Source organism: Bombus huntii, chromosome 11, assembly GCF_024542735.1.
Source record: "Bombus huntii isolate Logan2020A chromosome 11, iyBomHunt1.1, whole genome shotgun sequence".
In the NCBI taxonomy this organism is placed as follows: domain Eukaryota; kingdom Metazoa; phylum Arthropoda; class Insecta; order Hymenoptera; family Apidae; genus Bombus; species Bombus huntii.
This window is the reverse complement of record NC_066248.1, coordinates 8,320,206-8,336,747: the sequence shown is the minus strand read 5'-3', so window position 1 is coordinate 8,336,747 and position 16,542 is coordinate 8,320,206. Positions and strand designations below refer to the sequence as shown.

At 37.3% G+C, this 16,542-nt stretch overlaps 1 protein-coding gene across 5 annotated transcripts in view; it reads right to left on the bottom strand.

Moving 5' to 3' along the window:
* Positions 1–16,542, bottom strand: part of LOC126871331 (phosphoinositide 3-kinase adapter protein 1) — a 75,620-nt gene that overhangs the window by 20,738 nt on the left and 38,340 nt on the right. For 4 of the 5 annotated variants that reach the window (XM_050630007.1, XM_050630003.1, XM_050630005.1 and 1 more), the window contains 4 exons: positions 13,870–13,920; positions 10,324–10,780; positions 9,836–10,036; positions 9,439–9,716 (listed from right to left, as the gene is read on the bottom strand). In XM_050630007.1, the coding sequence (XP_050485964.1) occupies positions 9,439–9,716; positions 9,836–10,036; positions 10,324–10,780; positions 13,870–13,879 (946 nt within the window). In that variant the 5' untranslated portion in view covers positions 13,880–13,920. Of the gene's footprint in view, positions 1–9,438; positions 9,717–9,835; positions 10,037–10,323; positions 10,781–13,869; positions 13,921–16,175; positions 16,441–16,542 lie in introns of all 5 variants that reach the window. The other variant, XM_050630004.1, reaches the window with a different exon arrangement.

The window sequence follows — 16,542 nt, the reverse complement described above, 5'->3', positions numbered from 1 at the left end:
CTTTTGCGTAGAAGAAGTTATTTCAAATCCTGGTGATTCGGTAATTTTGCAAGAACACATTTTTATTTTATCGCATTTTTTGTAATTGGAATATCTTGTGTTTTAATTTGGAGCACTAAAAATGTATAAAGAACAAGGAATCTTGTTTTTAATTGTGAGAAACTTTTATAAATTATTGATGATAGAAACGATTCATAAAGAAAGAAATCATAAAAATAATTATTAAAATTTAGGAGCAGTTTTATTGGAATAAGTATATTTATCGAGCATACAAGAATTGGCGAATTATTATGAAAAATAAACGAAAGTTGATTCATTGAAATAAGAAAACATAATGATATGAAATTAATAAATTTACAGAAGAAAAATTTCATGAATAGTAATATCGGTTTTTCGGTTTTTACGAGACACCACTGAGGAGAACGTAGGTGTATGCAAGGAAAAGAGATATATCAGGAGATACGAGAACGTCCCTCAAAATAAATAGCCTTTTCCTATCGTGGCAGACCTATATCTTTTTCTGTGTCTGAAAGAGCAAACAAGATGGTACGGATTTACCGTATCTAAAGGTGAGATCTCCCTATACTTTCACAGAATCGCTACAGGGGCGAAGGTAACTAGGAAGCCTAATAAATTCATTGGAAATTCACTGAATCACCGGATACTAATTTCAATCCCAAATTTGAGCCCTTGGAAACTCGATAAAAAGCTTTTGACTAGGAAGTGTATTGTTAAAAATGTAAAGTATCTAGATCAAACGATAAGTCGTTATTATGCACGAGAAATTATTAACGTCGATAACTTGTATTTCGTGACGAGTAAAATTCCACTACTGAGATAAAAACACGAGTGGTAGCCTGCAGTAAGATTAAAGCAAGGTTAATTTCAATATTTCCACATAAATATCAGTAAAATTGCTAGGAATATTATTAAAGGATTGCAAAAACTAAAACTCAAACAGCTTCTCGTCTTGAAACATTCGACAATCAACACCAGCGAATCTTGCAGTGAAATTGAAGCGAGATTAATTGCAATATTTCTACATAAATATCAGTAAAAGTGCAGAAATATTATTAAAGGATTGCAAGGATTAATACTGGAGGAACTCCTCGTGCTCAAACATTCGACAATTAACGCCAGTGACTGTCGCAGTAAAATTGAAGGGAGATCATTAAGCTTGGAAAATATAATTTTATGAAACTTCAAAGCACAGTTTCCCAGGGACGAGATAGGGGACGTAAATGGCCGAGGGACGTCGAATTCGCGTAAAATTCACGGTACCGTTCCCCGGACACTTTTTCACGGATGACGTAAAAATAGAGAAGAGCCGCCACGCTATGGGGGAATGGGTGCTGAATGTCGACGCACCATGGAAAATGCATATGAACACAAAAATAAGCGGCTGCCGGCCAGATAAAAATAATAAAGGGGCGGCTGTAAAAACAGAAATAGGCACGACTATACGTCGGTGCACAAGGGACGACTGGTCCCTGCAGCCAGCGACATTTCACGCGGTATTTACCGGCGATTGTCGCTAAATCGCTCTGCACCGCCACGGAAACAAGCTTCGCCGGCTTCCGTTGCATAATTTATTCGCGTCGATTCGTAGACATTTCTCGAGTAGACGCTTCCGTTCATGTGCCGGTAAGAGTTACGTTACAAAATAATTTTACTGCGTTCCTTACTCAAATATGTACCAAACACGATATTTAAAATTTGCATTTATATTAGAATCGAAATTATTTAAAAACTGTTAAATTCTCCATCTATGTAATTTCTCAGATAAAAGTAACTAAAATAATTGAGATGGTTGTTTCGGATTAACAAATTTCATCTATATTTCAAATAAAATTTGTCCATACCTTGTTTGTCAAGAACGTTATCTCTCGTGAAGTAATTTATTTCTTACTCCGGCTCTTTATTTATTATATTCTTATTTATTTATTAATTTCCGTAACCTGTAATTTACACAACTTTTGCGCGTTATTTCACTGCCTGGCCACCGTGATGGATGAAAGAATCTCGTTTGTCAACAAATGTTTCGACAAATCAATCATCCACGCGATCCTTTTTGATAACTGAGCATTGTTTGAAACATTATGCAAATGATTTACGCACTGCCGCACGGACGTGACATTCGTACGAGAGTTATCGACAGAGCAGCAACAGTGGACTTCCGGTTCACCGAATAAATCGCAGTTACCGGACATTGCGTATTGACCAATCAGGGTTCGTTTAGGTACTTGATGATCATTCCGGCTCCGATCACGAAGCCCTTTCCAGGGCGCGAATCAAAATCGGGCCTCGAAATCGTTTCCCCGTGCAGTCTCCATCGCGGTCCCTCCTTCTTCTTCTCCTTCCTTTTTTCACTTGGTCGCAATTAACCCTCGTTTAAAAGGTTTGTGCGCCTCTATTAGGCCACAATAGGGATTTTATAATTCGATCTGCGACGGCTGACGAAAATAATTACTGCTACGTGGGACAAAGACGATGAAACGCGTTTCAGAGGGACATTAAACCTTACAACTTTATTTTATCCATTTTCGCTCTTAGCAGAGGGCTGGAACGAGCTTTAACGCGCAGCTACTGCATTAAAAGTTAAATTAAGAAAAGATTCTTTTTCATTTTCACGCGATTATTCCTCGTAATTGTGACTCTTTCGAGGATGAAGATTTCTGTTGAAGAAAGAGGAGGATGTTCTTGAAGGGATCTTGCACCAATTGTTCGGATGAAAGGGATGAATGAATCGGAGATTTTTCGTATATTCTGGATTAGGTACTGGCCGTTCACGGTTGTTCAATGTGAATTCTACTTTGCTGGGATAATTTCGTCCGTGTAATATATCTGAAGAGCCTATGAAACCAGACTCAAAGAGAAGAAGCTCGTAGCAGTGGAAAATATGTAGATTTTGAAAGGATTTTACTTCGAAAACAAACATTCCGCTGAATCCAATTTTTCCAACTAGCAAAAAGAAAAGATATCCCATTACCAGTTCATAAATTCTACGATTTAGCGTCAATTTAAAATACATATATCCTTGAAAAATGTTAGAAACACATGATTCATCCGATACGTGGCGTCGATCACTCAATAAGAGGATCCATGTTGTTTGTTTTCGGATGTTTGGCTAGTCTTTGGTCTATACATCAATAAATTTCCTTGTAGAGAAACAAATCAGATCGAAATAATTCGTGGAAACAGGTCAAGCCACGGAGTACGAAAGCAATTTGCAATTTTGCTTCGCTGAATCCAGTGGTTGGCTCGTTAACCGGTCAAATTAGCGCGATTAATGATGTCGAAGGACGACCGAGGGATAATTAAGAATAATTACGCCCCAAGGGAAGAGCTCTCTCTCTCTCTCTATTTCATTTCCTTCTTTTCCAGGATCGGATGGTGCAAAAAGACGGAAGATGGTTTCCGTCCTGGCGAACGGAACCTTTAATTTTTAGCTTCTCAGGTATACCTGGAGTTAACGATCAAATAGTAATTACTTTCAATTAATTAATATGCTCAGTGGCTGGTGTTTTACCATGCTAGATATGGTGGATTTCTATTCGTCCTTGGTGACGTGTATAGTGAAGTAAAATATATGTGCGTGTATTGTGTTAACTGAAGCATGGAAAATTAAGCAACGCAGGGAAGCATTTAAGCATATCTCAGTCGAATATCCTTGAACTTTTTACCCTTCTAACATTTCATATTCCCACTTTATTACATAGCTAATTTGTCGTAATTTTGTAATGTTTCACATTCCCAATATTTTTCTACGTTCAATTTCTTACATATTTTATACTCCTATTATACTACGCTTTATATTCCTAATTTGTTTTTAACTTTTTTTACGTTTCTAATTTTTTATATACGCAACTTCTATCGAACTATTTTCAATGTTCTATACTTGTGTATAATTATTGTAAAATTGTTTTATTTACAACATTCCGGATATACCTTCTAAAGTATTGATTTATATTTAGAAATAATAAAAAGCTGTTTCTTACTTAAAAAGGAAAGAAAAAATAAAAGAGATTGGTAGGTAGATCACGTTTTTAATTTCGAACAATAACAACGTGTAACACGTGAACGGAGGACGTTAAATGAAAATCGAAGAGGGCAATCGAGAGGGAAGGAAATCGAGTAGTCGCGTTCCGGAAACGAAGTTCGAGCAAAGGTGGGACCGGAAATCGTGCTCGACCGACACCAGGAAGTATAACCGGTAAATATATACGCGGATGGAAAGAGGCATGTGCCGGTGGAATGCTTAATTTCACGGTTATTGACCGGCATCTTGCAGACAGATCTATCGCGACCTGCTCTATTGTCTGCTTAACATGCCATCGGACGAGCTTCGTTACGCGAAACAGAATCATTAATTATTATTCTGCATCTCTGCGAGGGAACAATTAACTGCATATTTCCTGGTGTATACAACCGATATCGAACAACGCGGACGAGTTCTAAAAAATATTTCACACGATAGCAATATTTTACTCTCGACTGTTAAGGAAATCGTTTTCGATATGACAGGTGTGTTTTTATTTTCGTACACGGAATATCGATTTGTTAAAATCGAACAGCATGTAGGAAAGATATATATTTTATTATATGAAATATATGCTTTTTTTGGCATTCGGAATATCGAACTATTAAAATTGAAGACCATCGCAGTATATCTCACGTGTTAATTGAAATAGGCGTATCTGATTGAAAGGTAGATTTAAAAAAATTACGTTTAGTATTTAACAACCAGACATCGATATCATACACGCTCGAGATATAAATTTCTTATTTAATAAACATATAAATGAATTACTTTTGTGCTACCTGGCAGCAATGACTCGATTTACGCGAAAGTTACAGATACGCCCTTTTGAGTTGACACGACAGAAACACGATAAATATTATATTTTTAATGATCTTCTGGCTGAAATTTAACGAAAAGATGAATTTAAATTAAATTCGTAATGTTAGAGTGAACAGTTTTGAGGTATTAAAGCTTCCCACACTTTAAAAGTATTACAATTGTCAGCTCTACCACTGATTAGATAAAGTGAATGTTAGATAAAGATGTTTTCAAGATTAGATATTAAAATAGTATACAATTTCTTGTCGAAGACTGTAAGATTAGGACGTCAGAGTTGTCAAATCTGTCAAAATATAAAACATATAAACAAGATTAAAAAATAGGGAAGAAACTCTCTATTTCATTTAAAACGCACCTATTAATGTGACATTTTCTGTTATCAATAACACCTGTCTATAGAAGTGTTAAAATGATATTGCAAATTATTAGTTTCTCACTAATTTTCCATCAGATTCCGAAATTCTAATTATTCTCTCGAATAAAGCAAAATTCATTTATAGAAAAAATACTCCCAAAGCATCGTTGAGCATTCAAGTGACACGTAATACGTGTTAAACGCCATATATATTGTAACAAGCTTACGAAAACATTGTCCATAAGCCACGATTCGTTGAACAACACCGATATCAATATCAAGTATACATGTTCTTGGTGGTTAGTAATTTATCACCCTCTGGAAGGCTGAAAGACCGATGTCGAAACGGAAACGCGACAGGTCGCGTTGTCGTAGAGCTGGAATACGAATCAGCGTGGCTTGTCGACACGGTTTGTTTTAACGACACCCGGGGACAGAGTGTCACGACAACGTCTCGTCCGGATGCAACATGGCGCGATTCCGCAGAGCCGGATGCACCGGTTCTTTCGTCGTGCCCGTACACACAGTTTATCCTGCTAGCTACGTGTGGCCTCGTACACACCATGGAAAATATAGTATAAAGCAGAGTGTATCCTTTCGACGGGTCGTACTGACGGGAACGACGTGACAATGTCAACAAGCGAACGAAAACTTCCGGTTAAAGCGAACGACGATCTCGTTATCGTCGATGTTAAAGCAGAGATGTTATTTCTCTGATTCTTCGCCTGTTCGAATTTGATATTTGTCTGAGTTGCTCGAATGTTCGAATTTGATATTTGTCTTGATTGCGTTTGGCAATTTCCTCAGCGAAAGGAAAAGTTCCGAGAAAAGGAATTAAAGAGCGAGGTCTTGTCGAATCGTCAACGATCTAGATTAATTACAAATGGTGATAACTGGTTTCGTTGAAAACGAATGTCTCTATTGTTTTGTTAAGAACTCGTAAGAGTACCATTTTGCGTACACGTAACACGAGCTTAAAAGGATTAAGCGAAATAATACATGGTATTGAACATTCCATGACAGATGGAGCGCTTTTTCACGTAATTATTCAGAGGTTTCTCGTAAATAATAATTTTAACGTGATGTGCAAATCATGCTCTCGAATTTGGAATGTTGGAATTTGTTGGATTTGTTGGAATTTTGTTGAATTTTTACTCGTAGCTACTTGTTTGTTGAATTGGGTTCATTCCTTTTAAGTTTGATACATTCTAATAATATATTTTTTGATCGCGTAATAAATGTTGAAAATACGAGAATAATCAACAAGCCGGTTCTTTATTTTCTACGGTCTGAAACCTGAATTTTTTCCCGTGTTTCTTCGACGTCTGCGTTTGCAAACGCAGTTGGTGGAATCGAGGATTCTCGAAGCCTGGCCTGCGCGGATATCCACGCTTCATTTCCGGCTTTAATTGAAAACAGAAACGGGGGAGAGCCACGAGTTCGTTTGGAAGCCTCCTCGAATCTTTTTGTCTGAAGCTTGTTATTTAGACTTCAGTAAATCTGAGATACTTTTATTCCAATAAAGAGTATCAAAAGAAATCTATTTTATATGTTAAAAGTCACTCGTAACCAAGATCCTTTTAACACCAAATATAAATACAAAATTGTAATAATTCAATTTTGTAAAATCTTTAATTACTCTACGTATCTAAGAAAATTCTTGTAATTTTGAAATTAAATTTCCCAACTAATCCTAGATCTACAAAATCCTCCATTACTTTTCTATACATCAATAAAAACCTCTCTGCGTTCAATTCCAATAAATGTTCTAGAACTGAGACTACCTTCGATACCTAATTGTACAAAATTAAATCAGAAAGACGATCACGAATGAAAGTCATTATTATAAGAACTAAATGCTTCATTATTATTTAATATTTGAAGATATAGAATTTATAGAAGATATGGATTATAGTAGATTAAATCATTGTTTGCAGTGGTTAATGCATTATTACATAATATTAGCATGATAGGTATGGTTACAGAATGTTAATACTGAAACAAAATTCACGTGGAGTGAAATTCTGCTCATGATAGCATTTAAGCGTGAAATAATTTTTACTTTCTACGTCTCGTAATCAAATCACATAACGATTTCCTATCAATCTCTGCATTCGAACAGATATTTATATAATCAGCATTCCCCTTGGAGCTCATACACGCTTCCAATCCATGTGCATTGCCTGAACCGGAAAGTCCCGTAGCTAATTAAGCAACAACAATGGAACACGTGAGACACGTGGACGACATAAGTTCTGAGACTCGCGGTCGGATCATGTGGAATCGCCACGATCGATGGATCACGTATGGCCGTAAATTTTACAATCTATCTGCCGCGTTTTGGGTTCGGGTGTCTCGATCGAGCACAGATCGGAAAACGCGACTCGTTCGACGAATACTAAGAGTACTGGGCTTCCGGGGACCGGGTGTCGTCTACACACGTCCGTCCACAGCCGAAGATTATCTCTTCGAGCCGATCAAAGATCACCGGATTTCCTTTAAGACCGCGATTCCTAATTGGAATTCCAAGAGGAACCTGGCTTCCATGAGAATTGCACTTTTCGGGCTTGTTGTTCGCAAAAATTTCGATTGATTGATTTTCGGGATACTTTTGGATGTTTCAATGATTACAACCCAAAATAAGTATGCATAAAGTATGGAAGTTTAAAGAAAAGAGTATAATCACGAAAGGGATAGTTTTTCGATCGATATTTAATATTTCTTTCCAGTCGATTCATGTCAGTATTATCTACTTCCTAATCTAGTACCATTCCTCATCTAGTACCATTACTTACTTTCACTGGAGGAAAATAATTGAATGAAAATTTCGTTTCAAACCTGAATTGCCTATCCACCTATGTACCACCTAATCATGGTGTGCCATAATATAAAAAGACACTTCTTAGATACATCAACTTTTCTTCTCGAAAAAGGAATAATCAAACACTGAATTATTCCTGATAACGATCACACTGAAATTTCAACTTATTTGGAGTTTGAGCAAGAGCATAATAGAAAATGTATTTTAAATGAAACCCTTTTTGATTCACAAAGTATTACTTTTTAACAATATTCTATGGTGAGAGTTTTAAAACTTGTACAAACAATTACAAATCTATTACAAATGTTTCTATCCGATCAGAAGAATCTAACGATAATATATCATTGTGTAATTACCTGCCATATTAATGCAAACCTAGCTTAAATACTATAATACAATAATATAATCAAATTTTAATATGCAACAACCCTTCTCTAACAAAGACTAATCGAGATCCAAATTATTTCTTTATCACACACCTACAGCATTTCTTCCCAAACTATATGGACTTAACTGGTAAACTCGATTAAAAAAATCAATGGGTTTCACCGCGCGAATCGTCGTTGAACGATCGGGACCGGTTCGAATTCGTAACGAGGCTTTTGTACGTGATTCGAACGAGCATGCGGGCGCGTGCAAAGCGAAATCTGGCCCGTGGGAACGAACTACGGGTCTTTTTCGTTCGAGTGCCGACCATAATCGCCACGCCGCGATTGATCGACAAGGAGGAAAGAATGAAATCGGCGAATATTCGCCTATGAGAATCAAACGCGACATTCATCCCTTCGTTTCGATCTGTCCACGCGATTCTAAGATCTCTTGATCGGCCAATTGAGTCTCGTTGACCCATTCATTAATATATCAATGTGGTCAAATCGAAATAGTAATAAGTAGACGGGACTTTTGACATGAAATAATATCCTACGGTATTATGGTATGTATGGTATGTAGTTCTCGAGATGCTTTTATAGACTCGATTCTTCTTCGAAGTCGCTCCCTCGCTGAGTATTATTGGAAAATAAAGGACGAATTAACTCATTCTACTCGCAGTCTTAATATTTGAAGATTACAGGGGAAAATACAATACATTATACTCCCCATTGTTCTTTTCTTTTTCCTTTTACAGAAGAAAGCTTTTTAAAATTCAGCAGGACATTCAATACATTTCGAACGAGTTAATTCGTCTTCGTTGCTTGATACATTAGCCCTTTGTGGTTCCTGTTATATTCGACATTTTCATTCCAAGTGATTCATACTCGAGAAGTCACTTTCAAAATCTATTCGTAATCTGGTTATAGTTTCATAGTCTTTCGTAATCAATAACCCATCTGTATTAATATAATTCCATTAAGTAAAATGTTAAAATCTCAATCGCTGTTGGCTAGTTTTACTTCTACTCACCCCTGCTCGAAGAACTGCGATGTCTTCTGCGCCTGGACCTGCTGCAAGATCTCGCCTTCCGGTCCTCTACGTGGACACCATCTACAGTATCTACAGGCGCTGGCGGCGCCATTGTGTCAGGTTCTACGAGAACTGTGGGGCTTTGTGGTTGCTTTCTGGAGATGTGGTCTTTGCTCGAGGAACCTCGATCTTTGCCTATAAAGGTGCTGATCGAATGCCTTCTACGACCTGCTGCCGCTGATCCTGTTGCTGGCAGCGTGGATGAAAGGTTGTAGTACCTGAAATAATTTCAACAACTTAGTGACAGTTCGTTATATTAATATTAATTAATAGACTATGGGTGTTTATATACATTTCTATTGTATTTATATTATTCTCACTTGATTTTACTACTGACCTAGCGTCATCGACACCAACGAAAACTTCGTTCGAATCTTGATCATCGTCATCGTCATCGTCGTCGTCATCATCATGATTGTGATTATCTCTGGCCAATCCACAGTACACCATATCATTCGACAGCAGTTCGCTAGCGGACTTCAACACAGCTCTGCTTCGGCCTGGACGTCTTCTGTCGTTCTCAGAATGCGAGTGTGACCTGTGGAGAACAGTACGTTAAGTAGCATTTTGTATTCTTATCCCTTGCAAAAATTTTATTTTATTTCTTGTCTTCAACAAGAATAAGAAATTCCAGCTAATTTAAAATTGACATAAACTCGAAATTCTAACCCTCTTACAGTGCATCACGAGAAAGACTCAGGTAAGCTGTCAAATAAATAATACTATTTATTTTCACATCTTAATCTTAAATTTAAATACGCACAGTTCAAACTTCTGTTTGATATCATCAAAAAAAAAAAAAAAGAGGGAGAAAAAGTCACCAACCTGTGAGGTAGATACGGTGAGGGTGGAGCAACATCCGAAGGTCTTGGATCACCCTTCAGGAACTGCTGTGTTCTTTCGTGATCTGCATTGGCACTAACAGATCTGAACAAATTTCTGAAACTCCTTCTCTGATTACCAGGACCACCATGAGCGCCGTTTCCGCATTGACCAGTTCCATTTCTGGGCAACATTGGCATCTTCTCTTCTGTGGGCGTGGAGGCGCCGGAGGTACTGCCTCTGTTATTCTCCTGCGGTATCAGAGTACTCGTGGTAGACGTGGAGAGGACGCTGGCCGACGAAGTGGTGCCCATTTTGCAAGGACGTCGCCGGAACAGGGCCGTCAGCCCCGTTGGTCCTTTGGAGGGCGGCGAGAAGGCGACGCTCGTTGTCGACGCAGGCGTCGTCGATACCGACGACGTCGCCGTCCCGCTCGACAACGAGAAGTATGAAGGATTGTCTGTGAACATGCGGATTCAAGGTCATAGAACCTCCTCCGCAAACTCGTACGAGGACGCTTTCTGCCTTGTTGTTCAGCTTAATCTCTTTTTGGCGTCATTTCACGATTTGATATTGCAATTGCACAGTTGTAATAACGAAGATTGGAAGGTAGAAGGTTTGAAGTTTGAAGATTGTGTGGGTTAAGCTAGTTCGATTTGGAGAATGACATTTTCTCTGTTGACGAGGGTCTAGGTGATTTTAGGTCAGCAACGTTTTGTTCGTTATGTCAATCACGAGGATAAGTGATTTGTTGTTGCCCCGTCACACTCGAGATAATTTAAATGATTTAGATTGAAAGGTAGAAGGTTCGAAGTCTCGACGCGTTATATTAGTTTGATTTAGAGAGTGACAATTCTCTGTTAATAAATGGTCCGGTTCTTTAGGTCAGTTTTTATTAAACACAAAGTTGAACGACGACTCGTTGAATGTCTCTTTTCATCGATCACAAGGGTAGATCATCGATTTTTTCATCTGAATACACTTTTATTCGGAAGAACAATTTATCCATGAAATAGACGTATGTCCCAATACATGAATAGAATTATCGACACTTTGAATGGCCACCAAGAATTTCAATAATGTAAAATGTCATTAATATCGGTTGAATATTCACGTTATCACAGATCTGAATTTTTCACAATATTTTTCCACGAGGACAGGTAGGATAGAGCACGCGTTGGAGTAAAAAAAGTGAAAAAGTATTCGCGACTAGACGAACACGAGGTCCACCTGAGACTGTTCGGTTCCAGAGAGATACACCATGCCTATAGGACGCCATGAACGATTCGAATGGTACTTGAAAGTGGGGGGATGGACCGGACGTGGTATTGTCCCCCACCCTGTAAACCAGAAGCGAAGAACGAGACAGCCGTACGCGGCACCGGAAGTCCGCCGTAACGTTGTGAACGATCCGCGCGTTATTACTCTCCGAAGATGAATTGACCTCGTACTGTGACGAAAGAAAAAAAAAGAGGAGGAGGAGGAACGAAAGGGGAAGGATTCACGAGGCGAGCTTCCTGCGAAAACGAGATGGTTTCGTGTTTGTGAAAATATTTTCCAGACGATCTTTCGATCTTGATTTAAACGTGGAGGATCCTGTGATATATACATATAAAAAGATACATATATGTATCTTTTTTTTTAATTTGCGAAACGTCGACTGTCTAGGTGGATGAGATTATTACGTTTTTTTAAAACTTGTGATGGTAGTACGGTGTCCTTTAATATTTAATAATCGTAAAATTACATTTTTGGAACGTCGATCGCGTCGTATAAAATCATTCTGTTGTAATTTTCTTTTATACTCTTGCAATCTTTTCGACTGAAGGCTTGTAAAGTAAAATAAAAACGTTTGTTTCACGGTAAAGTTCAAATTAGTTATCTCCTGTTGTTTGTTATATGCACGCACAATGGTCACGTTATTGTAATCGTCGTTTCTTGTCGCAAAACCACAATGGAAATGATTTCTAAGATAATGGGATAATAGTATTGTACAATTTTAAGAAGCTTCAATTCCCTACGATTAACTCAGTAAAAATTTGAAATCTCATGAAATGAAATTCGAGCTTTAATATAATTAATGAGTTTTTCCAGCTTCGTTGTTAGTTTTTCCCTTTTTTATTTTGCAATTCGATTCTTTTTTGCATTTTTATCTACTTTTTCAATCGTTCGTTTTTATCTTTACGTTTTCTTTCCTTCGATAAATTAACTAACTAATAATTTCACGAAATGTTGTTTTGTAGCGAAGGAAAAGATAATTAAGAACGAGATATAAGAAAAGTGTAGACGGTTTTTGGAATTTGCATGATCAGTAGGGGCTACGTAAAACGAATACGGGAAAGGAGAACGGTTTCCAAATACGTTCGTCGCTTACGAATTTACTGATCGAAATCTTTCACCAGAATTCTACTTCTCTTCGTGCACTTTTCGAACGTGTTCGAAAATTTAAGAAGTATCCTAAATATCTGATCTTATACTCGTTGCGAGCTTTGACTTTTTATTCGAATTTCTGCCCATTCGAATGTTTGGTCTATGGTAAAAAATAAACGTTTACCATTTATTATGTATAGCTTATAAATAAAACCTTAAAAGACAAGAGAAAAAGCATGGAATAACACGCGAAAGTGTCCGAGCATTCGTAAAAAAATCTTTTTTAAATGCATTACACGTGTTATATGAAATCTTTTGAAATATCGTTAGCTCTGTATCAAATTAAGAATCAACGACGCGAAATTTAATTATACTCTACTGTTTTGTAAAACATTTTTGCTGTGTTACCGTGAGAAAAGAGTACGCGAATACAGAAGCTTTGATCGTGTACAGAACGAGCGACGTGAAATAATTAAAGCCCTCAACTTCAACGTGAAGCTTCTTAAACGTGCAAACCAGGCAAACGAAAGAATTCAATGAATACAAAGTATACAAAGAATACAAAAGGGATGTAAAAGAAAATTGCAGGAGAATAAATTAAAACTATCAGAATAATACAATAATTCTTATAAGATTTCAAACTTTCTAAAGATCCTCGAGTAAAAGGAATCTTCAATGATCTTTCAACAACGAAACTAGACTGAGTTAAAAGATTCAAGCTGGACGTGAAGAGAGCATCAAACAGAACGATTAAAAGCAATCTCTGATTTCCTAGGTTTAAGTTTCTAACTTAAAAGACCAAGAATTTAAGAAAAAGAAAAGAAAACAAATTGTCAAATGAAGAACAATAGGAGAGACCTGTAAAACGATCGGCGAAGCTATAAATAAGAACGAATTAGAAATTCTTGGCGGCTGTCTGAAATAACGTTCCCGGCTCTTTCAGGTATACATAGTCGATTTGAAGCGGCTGATCGAGGATTCGTCGGCAAAGACATTAGCTCACGTCACTGACGATACGCGAAAGGAGAGAAGGAGAGAAGAAAAGTGCATCGTGAGGGTGGAATACGCGGTAGTCGTCCCGCGATACGCGTGATTATGCGTGAAACGCGTGACTAGGCTGCGAAAACGTCCTCGAGATATACGTGACCGCAGATTGGTCCAACAACAGGCGATGCTTACCGACTGCCATGCTGACCCCTTGCCACCAGGAACCTTCGCTGCTCCCGTCTTCTGCAACAGGAACAACACGATGCATTTCGATCGTTCAGATGGAAAAGAAATTAAAAAAAGGTAAGAGAGAATGTCAAATACAAAGATTGTTATACGTGGGAAGAATCACTGTATTTTATCGCTATTTAACGCTATTAGAGAATTATACGAATAATCTTATGTATCTTAATAATATAATATAATAATAACATAACGCATAACATAATTAATAACATAATTAATAACATAATTATATATAGCCTATCTAATAGAATTACTATAAATGACGAATTTATTACTTTTTGGAATTTGTATGCAATGATTCTTACAAAGTATGAAGATTATTATTCGTGGGAAGAGATTGTCTGTAATTGACATTTTTATCGCTATTTAATAATAGAATCACTAGAGTCAAAATAATTCGTTGTTTAAAATCTGCAAGTTTTCATAGAGGTTTTATGATAAAAGTAGATTTATAAGGGTGCATTTCTGAGAATTTGAATATCGTTATACTTGTATCTTCGTTTATATCAAATAATATTTTCATGTACTTTCTATTCTGATTTTTTTCGTACAAATCTTATATCTTAATCGTTGTTCGTTCCAGCGTCGAAGAAAGGAAAAGGAGAGGAAAGTGGAACGAGTTTGAAGATTGCCAGTCAGTGCACTGTTACGTCGCTTGGATAAAACGTGAATGGGACGGCCCGTGGCCTGATCCCAGTTTCTCACTGTTCTACCCCGTTCATACACCATAAACCTGTCGTAGTTGTCGCCGACACTCTCTTCCCCGCGATCGCGCTAAATATAATATTCCCGCGTATTTTCAGCGATGAATGAAACGACATGCGACCTCTGAATCAAAACACCTATGAAACAAGATGAAAAGTTTCTTTCGGATAGCTAGGAAATTCCTCCGTGTTTTTTTACATCTTTTATTTTTTCTAAAGTTTTTTGCGTGTTCGTTTTGTCGACATTGCGCACTAACATCATTATGTAGGGTGGTTTACTGTGAACGGTCTTTAACTAAACAGGTTCTAAATTTCGTTCGAAATACGCGTATTTGTTTAAATGGCGCACTTTGTTGCTCTCATTAAGACGTAGTATAACTCACAGAAAGTTTTTAGAAAAGTGAATAAGAATCAAGCGAGAGTGAAGGAGAAACAGCAAATCCAAGGGGTTGAAAATCTCTTCGATAAGAATTCATTCCTTTTTACTTAATAAACTTTAAATTCGATTTAAAATACGTATACTTGTGCGAATACCATACGATTTCACTTACATCACTATAAATAGCATATACAAGGTAACTGGTGGTACAAGCGGAAAGGGGGTGATTCTACGCGAAAAAAGAAGTCGAAAATATAGAATAAAAATTTTCGCCCGGTACGCGTGCACTTTATCACGTCTCGTTATAACGGATCTCACTGTAGATCGTTGTCTCGATGGAAAAATTAAAAAAAAGAAAAAAAAATTTTTATTCTATATTTTCGACTTCTTTTTTCGCATAGAATCACCCCCTTTCCGCTTGTACCACCAGTTATCAACCACCCTGTATATTCAATGTTAGGATTACCCATTTACTATACTTGTATATAATAAATACAATGACCATGGTTGGAAATTAATAGTTACTACACATTTCTGGTCTGCAGCTTTAGCCAATCTAATCGTACCACCTCCTTAAGGATTAAGATCGTATAGAACCTACGAATATTAAAAGTGCAAAGTGCAAGTGTAATCTTTAAGTTTCTCGCACCACCGATAATCATACCGAAGTCTGAATTATAATGATTGCAAATTTAAACGAGCATAGTGTAAAATATGAACAAGAGAGAAACAAATTATGAGTTTATCGGAATTGTAAATCATTTCACGAATTCATTTTGTTTTCTCTTTTCATCATTTTTTCGTTCAGGAGTCCATCCTGGCCGAGCTCATTACAATTCCCGTGATTTTCTGACGGTGGTTCTCCTTGTCTCAGGCCTCATATCGTTAACCGAAGGTGTTACAAAGTGTAATTTTATTCACAGACATGCAACGATAGTTTCACTAGCGTGCTGCTGTTAACTTCTTGTACAACCGCGCTTTCATCCACTTCATTTGCATCCATAGAGCGATATTTCGATCGATCGTTAAACAAGAAGTTTACGTCTGTGTCTTGCGTGTATTCGCGTATGCGCGTATACATGAGAATAATATTTTCCATCTTGTTATTCGTATTTAAAGCGTGAAAAATTCTGATTCTACAAACTATTGTTGCGTTATTTTTTATTTACCTCCTTGTCCTGTCAGGTTGATGAGCTGTCAAGCAGCCAACCAACATTAATTACGTAAGGTAGAACGCCCTAATATGTAGTCGCAACTCGATACACGCACGCCAACCCCGTAGGCTTTACCGTGGAACACGGTAGAAACACTTCGTTCAAAGTTACCTCAGAAGCGACTCAGCTTGAAGTTGGACGGACGAAGTTTAAGTTACCGAAGTTAATTCGTAGTCCCGTTACTTGCTACTTCCATTAACTTCGTTCGCTTAAGTGCTAGCTATAACGAAGAATAATTACTAATTTCGTTAGAATATTAATAGCATTACTAATTACTAGAAAATTAACCGTTACCATAGCAAGCATTCTAATAATTATGAAT